We start from the raw sequence: 10,570 nt of genomic DNA, 5'->3' as shown, positions 1-10,570 counted from the left end.
TTTCCAACCTAGCTTTTGGCTTAATATTGTAAGAGTGGCTTATGGCTTTAAAAAAGCCAAACGAAAAGACTGCTTGTTTGTTTAGACTTAGGTTTTTTGGCTTATAAATTGGCTTATAAGCCTAAATAAAGAGGGCAAACAGGTGCAACCTGTGAAGAACATCAAAGGTTAGCAAGGAGACCATCAAGACGGTGATCCCGACGGCGACGCCCGGCCGGCCGGGATCAAGTGGATTGGTAATTTTGGTGAGATCTGAGAACAAGTGCATGGTCACTTTCATAGCTCCAAAGGGCGGCGTAAGAAGTATGTACTTGGTCTTGTTCTTCACCTGTATATTTATTTTTGTTGTCCAATCAATCTTCCACGTTTTCTGAATAATGAAATCTGGGAGATCAATTTGCCGCGAAGAATTAGCACTTTTAATCACAAGGCTATCTGCCTATATGCTCTGCATGTCTGAGTTAATGAACACCGTGTAGACCATCAAAGGTTTTTCCTACCTCAAAAGCTAGCCATTGAGATAAGGAGCTCCCCCACATAACAACTAATGTGAGACTATTCAACAATCTCCCTGTTCACACATTGTGTTCCTCGGCCGTTCACCATATTGTCACAGTCCCTCAAGTATATAGGCCCTATAGGTATCCAGGGTCCATCAGGCCTTCACACTTTGTTCCTCGGGGTCAGAGATGTTGACCTAGCCAGACTCTGATATCAATTGTATGATCGTAAAAAGTCTTTTCCACTCCAAAAGCTAGCCAACGAGGTGAGGGGCTTCCCCGCTTATATATAGGTCTCTTGTCCTTCCACAACCGTTGTGAGTGTTCAATACACCGATCCTTTTATAAGATGCCTCGTCTTCCTTGCGAACACAAGATTATTTTGGATATTTGGACAATGTTAGTAACCAGGAATGGGAGGAGCTAGGAATTCTGTCTCAAGTCCATACAGAGCCATTGCTAGTTTCTTCAAAACATATGGGTTCATAAGACTGATGTTTCAAGCTCATATCTTTCCCAGTAGCAATAACCAAAGGGGCCTTCAGGTGAGAGTCTGTGTGTAATTTTCGAGCACGGGTACTAATTAAGGGATAATGCATGAAATAGTAATAGCAGTGTACTCAGATCAGAGTGCTAGTAGTAGTAGCTATTGGCAGTCACCAACAGTGTGGAACTTTCATAACACAAACAGCGGTTCTTGGGTAAACCGAGAATGCCTCAACGAGTGCAAAGATTTCTTTCCAAAATTTCATAAGGATATGCTAGCTACCTCCGTTTTTTAGATGGCACCGTTAACTTTTTATCACATGTTTAACTATTAGTCTTATTAAAAAAATTATGATATTATAGATACGGAGTAGGTTAATTAGAGGAAAGGCGGCAGCCAACCGGCCACCGGAGGGGAGGCGACGCCACCAGCGAACTCGATCATCGTCAATTAGTTAGGACTTGGGAGTTCAGAGTGAGTGCACTGAGTAGGAAATACTCAAATTGGTGGTTGGGCCGTTAGAGGGTGGCTAAGGTTGTGTTCTTCCTCCAACTTTCCCAACCCATCTCTCTCATGTTCCATGCATACGCGTTTCAAACCACTAAACGGTGCTTTTTTTTTGCAAATAGTTTCTATACAAAAGTTTCTTTCAAAAATCATATTAATCTATTTTTTAAAAAATAAATAAATACTTAATTAATTATAATAAAATGCATCGCTCCGTTTTATGTGCACGGGAGGTGAGTTCCCAACCTCACCTCCCAAACACAGCCTATGTCGCGGCCAAACCAAGTGCATCACGCGTACGGATACAAACAACTTGGGTCGTTACGGGGTTGGATACAAACATCACGCAGACGAAGCATCGTTAACTTAAGGGACTATATCTACAACTGTCGCAAGTTTTTTTCAGCGGAAAACTTTCAGATTAACTATAATATAGATATTTATAATATAATTATATTATAACTATACTGTAACTATAATATACCAATATATAAGTATGAAAAAATATATATACTCTCTCCGTTTCTAAATAGTTGACACCGTTGACTTTTTAGCACACCTTTGACCATTTCGTCTTATTCAAAAACTTTTGTAAAATATGTAAAACTATATGTATACATAAAAGTATATTTAACAATGAATCAAATGATAGGAAAATAATTAATAATTACTTAATTTTTTTTAATAAGACGAACGGTCAAACATGTTTAAAAAAGTCAACGGCGTCAAATATTTAAAAACGGAGGGAGCAGGATTCCTTCTCTTCCTCCTCTACACTAGCAAGTTATAATCATGGAGGAAATTATCAGCATGCCCATTTCTCCTGCATGTCGTGTGATATTTGGACAGTGATAGTAATTAGGAATGGGATGAAGTAGGAATTCCGTTTCGAGTTCCCACAGAGCCATTGCTAGCCTATGCCAGATGTATTGTCCGCAATAGCTGTTGCTTATTAGAGGTGGGAGATCATGTGGAGGTCAGAGGTTACAGATTCCTTGTACAGTTGTACTCTGATCATCTCTCTTAAGCATCCTGCTAAGAAATTATAGCTCTTCATCACTTCATCAAATGGACTTCTTTGGAGCCATATGGAAAGATAGTACATGTATTTGTTCCTTGTCTATGGCCTAATAATTAAGGTTTACGTATTTTTCGAGTATGGTGGACGACTAATCCAGGCATAAACATATAGCAAACCATGGCACTTGCTCAGATCAGAGTGATAGTGCCAGTCTGCCAGATGAGTCATTTCTGTAAACCGAATGCCTCAACGAGGTAAACAATTATTTCTATACTATCTAATGCTCCCTCCATTTCAGATTATAAGACATTTTCACTTTGGTTAAAGTCAAACTGTTTTAAGTTTCATTAAGTTTATAGACAAATATAGTAATATATTTATAATACTAAATTAATTTCATAAAATCAATAATTGAATATATTTTCATAATAAATTTGTCTTGGGTTAAAAATGTTACTGTTTTTCTCTACAAACTTGGTCAAAGTTATAAGCAGTTTAACTTTGACTAAAATCAAAATGTCTTATAACCTGAATCAGTAATTAAAAGATGGTATGGGTAGCGGTGAATCTACCACAGCTAGTGATCAGTTCATCACCACTCAGCTACTATGCGAGACCTACAAATAATGAGAGAAGATTTTGCTTGTTTCCCAAACCCCTATCAGAAAAAAAATGAGAATCAAATATTATGATTTTCTTTTCATATTTGTGAATGTATTAACAACAAACCTCTAGATCAGCAGGTACAATACATTAGACAATCGGAATAATATTCTTTTTTTTTAAAAAAAAGTTCGTTTCAGGTTGCTATCACCTAGATAGCGTCCTAGCATATGCATGCTCACTTCTCTTTTCTTTTTCCAATGTAAGCATCCGGTTGCTAAGTTGCTTCCTTTGGTTGATTTCTTGGAGCAGGTGCAATAAGGTTTCAAAGTCGGCGATAACAATGCCACGTTGTCTTATACGATGAGCTGGCATGGAGAGAGAATGGAAAAGAGAACAAGCCAGCGACTAAACTGTCGTCGGGCTGCACGCACATTTCAAGAGAAGCGGGCCCACTGCTGTGCATTTGAGGAGGTTATGATCGCTGCTATTGGTCAAGAAAAAGTAAACGAAGAGAAAGAAATGATAGTAAATAATAAAATAGTATCACTATGAACTGTTGGGTAAATAGTATGTTACAATTTATTTACTGTGTATGTGACGTGGGAAATTTTATCGCCGGTAGCTGACGCTATTATTGAACTTGCTCTTATCTAACTTTCTTAGGTGCCCCTCGTGCGATTTTTGTTTTGGACACATGATTTATGCGTTGAGTACATACTTGACACTTGTTCAGGATGGTTCAAGAAAGTTATTCTTTTAGTATACTGATTTGGTGTTCTGAGAGAACGAAGGTAAGGTGTGTACATATATAGATTATTCTGGAGCTATTTTAGAGGTTGTTGTGCTGGTGTTTTGATTATGTGCTTATTTCCAAGAGATTTCATCTCACCAAGCATTGATGATTTATTGACTTGTGTGATATGTGTATGGCTGTATTAGCACCAGCATGTGGTTGTAATCGGAAAAGCACCCTTTACGCCTGCTCGATGGCGTTGCTGGCTCTGGTACCATGGTTAATTTTGCTGTTGAGTAGAACAAATCCGTGTGCAAAACAGTTTATGTAATAAAATTGGATAATCCATAGTTTATTGTTGGGCTAATCACTAGTATAGAAACCCCACATATATATAGTCCCGGTTTGTAAGCCTAATAGGTGTTGGTTCTGTAACCGGCACCACGATAGTTGCACCGATGAGCCAACCGATGAGCCAACCTGATTGGTAGATCAGGCACTACTAGATAGATAAATAGTAGCACTCAGACTCAGATCAGAGTGCTAGTGGCAGAGGAATCATCTCTTTGAACCAAATGCCTTAACAGGCACAATAATAATTTATTTCCGCATATTCCTACAGAGAGTGGGATAGTATAACAATTCGTTCAACAAGACGAGTATGGTGGAAGTGATCAGAGACGCCGGCCTGTCGGAGGGGAAAGAGATGAACTCACCCTAAATCGCGGTTGGGAGTCTAGAGCGAGTGCAAAGGGGACGGTTGATATGATGATCATGGGCCTTTGCTAACTGCCAATGAGTATTTTTCGATATGGGTAGCTCTATAATTCGATGCAATTTAATGGCTTATAATGGGTGGAAAACCAACGAACCCAGGTAGACAATTGTTATGCCGTTTAGACTTGTTTTCTGTTTTTTTTTTAAAAAAAATGAACTGAAGCATAGTCTTGTTGAGCTAAAGATGAGACCATTTTTTTTTAAAAAAAAAATGAACTGAAGCTTACTCCCTTCATCAAAAAAAAATTAACCCTATAAGGGAATGTGACATTTTCTAGTACAACGAATCTGAACAAAGGGATGTCCAGATTTATTGTACTAGGAGATGTCACATTCTTATCTAGATTGTGTCTTTTTTGGGACGGAGGGAGTAGTCTGGTTGACCTAAAGATGAGAACATTTTTTTTTAAAAGAACAATTTTGACACAGAGTAGGGAGTTCTTTTTGTTGATATGGACTTGCAAAAGTTTATGACAATTTTTTATATATGTCATGTGCATGGTGTGTGTAGTGATGTGCATTTATATATGTCTCTTTTGCATAGTACAGTACTTGCATAATTTCAGTTTGAAAAAAAATAGAAAAGGAAAAAAATGTAAACACGATGCAAAGTTATATATAATTCCTACTTTTCTACATAGTACACAATCTTACCAAAACATACTGATACTAAAGGGACATAACTAATTAATTAACCTCCTTAGCACTTGGTTAGGTTGAAAAGAAGGCGTTGACACTCAACGACTAAACGGGTACAACCTGCGAAGAACACCGAGGTTGGCAAGCTGACCATCAAGAACACGGCGATCCCGACGGCGACGCCTGGCCGAGATCTCATCAAGAAGTCCCCGAGCACATGGAACAGCTGTCCATCGCCGCCGCCGCCGGCCGTCTCCCAAACGGAGTACTCCTCCTCCCACTCCGGCGGCGCATCCCGGCTGAAGTACTCTTCCTCCTCCTCGGTAGCCGCCGCCGCCGCCTTTATCTCCGAGATCCTCTGACGCAGCACGGGCATCCCCTCGTCCACCAGCCCAGCCCCGGCGCCGCCGCCGCCGCCGCTGTCGCCGTGGAGGGAGAAGCACCGCACCGCCGCCGGTGATCTCCTCCTGGCTAACGCCACCGTCGTGGTCTGTGGTGATGGACGTCGCCGCCGGGAGCAGCGGTGCAACTCGACGGCGGCGCTCCGGCGGCTGATGGCGTGATGGCATGGAGAGCTTCCAGACGAGTGTTTCATCATCATCATCGTGACCATCTTGACTGTTGAGTGTAGGATTGGAGGAGCAGTACGTGTGAATTGATGATGAATTGTGATGTTGTGATGGCAACTTTTCCTTGGAAGAAGAATCAAGTGCTGCCGGGGTTTATATAGCAAACGAATCGAGTGAAAGTTATGACACACTCACAATTCAAACCAACATACTCCCTCCGTTTCAAAATATTTGACACCGTTGACTTTTTAGCACGTGTTTGATCGTTCGTCTTATTTAAAAAAAATTGTGAAATATGTAAAACTATATGTGTACATGAAAGTATATTTAACAATGAATCAAATGGTATGAAAGGAATAAATAATTACTTAAATTTTTTGAATAAGACGAATGGTTAAACACGTACTAAAAAGTCAACGGTGTCAAACATTTTGAAACGGAGGGAGTATATAGCTATACATCAGTACATTGTACTTGTTGCTTGCCATTTTCATTGTTTAATTATTTTTTAAAACATAGTACAAACAACACTCATATAAATGTATGCACACTTACTTCTATGAACGTGCACACGTACATCCAACCGCTATCAACACCCATCAAATTAAGTTTGGGCCAGTATATCTTGATATTCACGAAGTCACCACGTGTGCTCACTGTCAATGGTTATGTTGCCTACAATGAACAATGCGGATGAATTGAACTTAGAGTACATAAAATGAAGATCGGTTAGGCAAGTTTGGCCCAACAAGGAAGATTTACCCCCAAAAAGGACATAGACAAGGTAACGTAGTTTACACTCACGCTTCCAGACCACCTATTTGGGGACGCAAAGGAGAAAGTGATTTTTTTTCAGATTACCTTAATTACTTTACTGGATTATATCAGTGCCAGCTTAATTAGATGGGAAAATGTTTTCATAACTAACATTTTTTCCTTTTGAATGATCTAGGTATAATGGGTTGTACCTTAATTAACATGACTAGAGTATTTAGTACATGTACAACATGGAAAACGCATGCAGTGTAACTAGTGTACCGCGGGATAATAAACTTCCTAAACTTCTTACTTGTTTTAAAATATATTTCAGCATATATGGCATAATTGGCTTTACTCGTCAAACTTTTAAAATTTTGATCATTTGGTTGCTCTCAAAATATTTAGTTTGAACGCGCATATAGAAACCATATATAGAAAGATTTTCCCTTATACATACTTTATAATATTACGATTATGTTACATCTTATTAGTATCTATACTACTTCTTAAGATAGTATAGTGGTGGTGGCGACCCACCACCATTGGCATGTGGGCCATGATGTAGGAGTAGCTTTTTTCAAGTACTTGTGCAGAGTACGTAGTTGTGTATAGTTTTTAGCCACTCTTGCTTTAGTATACTAACGGTAGCTTTTTTATCTTATTTGCAGGTACTTTTTAGGACAATATATTGGCTTCGGGGTTGGGCTAAAGTATAAATATATGATGATGATGATATCAAGCTAATAAATAATGTATGTCGTAAACTTGAGTCAACGATTATGCACATTTTTACCAACTTCGGATGGAGATTCTCGAATAGAATTCAGTAATCCAGGGTTCTTTTATCTTGTATTGGTGTCTTTTAGTTTGTATTTTCTTTATATTATGTTAGTGTGTGCTGAATTTGTTTATGTGTGGACTTTGTAATAATTGGTTGTAGCTTGTTGAGCAAAGGCCGGAATGTTATTCCATTATCTTAAAAAAACTGTGGTTTTTTTTAAATGAAGAATCTTGTTTCAACCAAGTACTAGATATTAATATTTTTTTCAACATGAATGTATTTTTTCTTTGCTGTTTTGAATAACCCGGTACAAAATAGTGGTGAAAGTCACACTAACTGCAAAGATCAAATAAAGTCGACAGTATCATATATTTAAATACGAATTTAGTATTACTTCTTTACATGCGCGGTTGCTTCCCAAAATGCTAAATTGCCACAGCACTTTAGCCAATAAATCAACTTGCACAATAGTTTCCACCTACAAATCTTTAAATTGCATGTTGTAACCCCCGAAAGGCACAAGCAATGGATGCTACTTTACAAACAACGTTCAGTTTCAGGTTCCCATCACCTGGATAACGTCTTAGCATTAGCATATATGTTCACTTTTTCCTATCTGAAATGGAAGTATTTGATCGGTTGTTAAGTTGCTTGATTTCTTCTCCAACCTTTAATTTGTTAGGCCCTCGTGTGATCCTTGTTTTGTACACATGATTTATGCGTTTATCTGTACTTCTTCAGGATGGCCCAAGAAAGTTATTCTTTTAGCATACTGATTTGGTATTATGAGAGGACGAAGGTAAAGTGTGTACACATGCATGATATGGCTTTATCGTCGGTGTTGATTTTTATATCCTTTTTTCCGATGGATATGTGATGTGTGATGTGTATGGCTGATACTGCCTTCTTTTTTTTAATATACACTTTAACTTTTTAAGAAATCTTCAATCATTCGTTTTATTAAAAATTTTGTGCAAACATAAAAAATATAAGTCATGCTTAAAAACCTATTATAATAAAAAATATAAGTCAAAATAAATAATATTATATTTTTTAAGAAGGTGAATAGTAAAACATATCTTAAAAAGTTTACGGTGGAAGCATATTTTTTTCATATAATGGGATAGCCGGCCTCTGCACGAGTGCTTAGACTGAAACTAACAACAACAAGACCACACAACATCTTGCAAGATGCAACAAAAAGCTTAAAAGATAACACATAGCCAATGAAAAGTCTTAAATGGTTAAACCATATATAAACGGTTATGTGGTCTTTGTGATTGGGACAGACAAGGAGATCGATCCTAGTTGGACCAATTCCATGATATATTGACAAGGATGGAAGATGTGTGCGTAAGTGTGTTGTCAAAAATTGAGGCAGCTCCTGAGCTGGTCGGATGGCCATGTACTTCACCGTCGATTCCTGAAAATAGCCGTTAAATGGGCTTGATTATCCCAAAAACACTATTTATGTTGAAGGAAATTCCATGGAATGAGTTTTCAAAAAGAAAAGAAAACTCTATGAATTACGTGATAGAATCGAAAACGTCATTTCAGTTGATCTTTAATTAGTAGGAGTTGGGGGTTTGTCCCGTCATCTTTTTCTTCTTCTTCTTTTTTATTTGTAAGACTTTTTACTTTGTGTCCATTCGTAGAGGATAGTATAAATCATTTTCACTATTGAAAAAAGAAAAGGAATTACATGCTAGAAACACCGAAATTTGACATCACATTACATCATTTGTATGCAACCGTATGTTCAATTCCCGTAGAAACACTTGAAAAGAATCCTGTTCGAGTAGAATTTTAAAAAAATTTTAAACACAAAACAGGCCATATATAGTAACGAAGCTCAAGCCCTGCTTTGTCACGTGTACATAAGATCGTAGGTTCATACACTGATGTAATTGCATGAGATCAATATATTGAGTTAACCTAGTGATGTTCAGTTTGATTCAATTTGGACTGCGTGCGTGTTTGGTTGAAATTTGGATGGAATGAATTCAAAAGATGTTTGAAGGGATTGGTGGAGATCAGGGGCCCCAGACGGTGATGCCCTGCATCATGGACTTGAACTCGCCGAAGTCGACGCGGCCGTCGCTGTTGCGGTCGACGTTGCAGATCATCTCCCGCACGGTGGCGAGGCTGCCGGCCTCCGGGAGGCCGAGCTTCTTGAGCACCTCCTGGAGCTCCGACGCCGAGATGAACCCGTCGCCGTCGACGTCGAACACCTTGAACGCCTCCCGCATCTCCTCCTCCTCGTCGCCGCCGCCGCCGCCGGGCTCGCCGGCGGCGGCGGCGCCGTCGAGCGAGCCGAAGAGGGCGTCGCCGAGCGCGCGGTGGAGCGCGTCGAAGTCCTCGAAGCGGAGGCCCGCGGCGCCCTCGGGGACGTAGGCGGACACGGTGGCGGCGAGGCCGTCGCGGTCGGCGACGAGGCCCAGCGCGTCGAGCGCCTGCGCCAGCTCGTCCACGGTGATCTCGCCGTCGCCGTTGCGGTCGAACAGGTCGAACACGCGGCGCAGCCGCACCGCGTTCAGGCTGCCGTTCCTCAGCCGGAACGACGCCGACGCCGTCTTCTTCGCCAGCGACGGCTTCGCCGCCGCCACGCTCTGCTTCGCGTCCATCTCCTCTCCTCGCCGGCACAGCTCGAATCCGATCAGACCTTCCCTTTCGCGCGCGCGGATTCTCTCTCTCTCTCTCTCCTTCTCCATGGACGCGGAGCTCTCGTGGCTATAGATAGCTACGGCGACATCGTCGTGGAGCTCGCGTCGCGCGGGCGATGCCATCTTGGGCGACGGGAGGAGCGCGTCCGGGGGGAGCGGACGAAGCCGATGCTTCTGCCTTGGGGGTTCAATTCGGAGTTTAATTCTCCGACCCCTTTTGGCTTTTTTTTAAAAAAGAATCATTTTTCTGATTCAAATCATATAAAAAAATGACAGAAAAAAATATATGGAAAGTGATTGGACTGCAGTCTGCAGAGTAATATCTATCGGTTCTATGGGAATTTCGGCCGAAAAACTTTGAAATTTGAATAAATTTTGCAAGGTTCCCGAAATTTGATTTTTTTTTCTATACGTTAATAATACAATTTTTTTTGCAAGATGGACTGATGTACCATTTGTTATGAAACAACAAGATGATCTCATCCATATAAAATGATGGATCGCAACCGAAGGCAACCGCGCCTCTTA

General features: G+C 40.3%; 2 protein-coding genes across 2 annotated transcripts; both read right to left on the bottom strand.

Annotated features, from left to right (window-relative positions):
• Positions 1 to 5,040: 5,040 nt before the first annotated feature.
• LOC127782725 (uncharacterized) lies at positions 5,041 to 5,959 on the bottom strand. Its single transcript, XM_052309994.1, has one exon. The coding sequence runs from the start codon at positions 5,881 to 5,883 to the stop codon at positions 5,332 to 5,334; it is 552 nt and encodes a 183-aa protein (XP_052165954.1). The 5' UTR covers positions 5,884 to 5,959; the 3' UTR covers positions 5,041 to 5,331.
• Positions 5,960 to 9,222: 3,263 nt separating this feature from the next.
• LOC127782706 (probable calcium-binding protein CML32) lies at positions 9,223 to 10,222 on the bottom strand. The gene has a single exon (XM_052309974.1). It carries the CDS (start codon positions 10,163 to 10,165, stop codon positions 9,413 to 9,415), a length of 753 nt encoding a protein of 250 aa, XP_052165934.1. The 5' UTR covers positions 10,166 to 10,222; the 3' UTR covers positions 9,223 to 9,412.
• Positions 10,223 to 10,570: the final 348 nt, after the last annotated feature.

Source organism: Oryza glaberrima, chromosome 8, assembly GCF_000147395.1.
Source record: "Oryza glaberrima chromosome 8, OglaRS2, whole genome shotgun sequence".
Classification (NCBI taxonomy): domain Eukaryota; kingdom Viridiplantae; phylum Streptophyta; class Magnoliopsida; order Poales; family Poaceae; genus Oryza; species Oryza glaberrima.
Note: the sequence above shows the minus strand (reverse complement) of the source record. Positions and strands in the feature narration are given on the sequence as shown.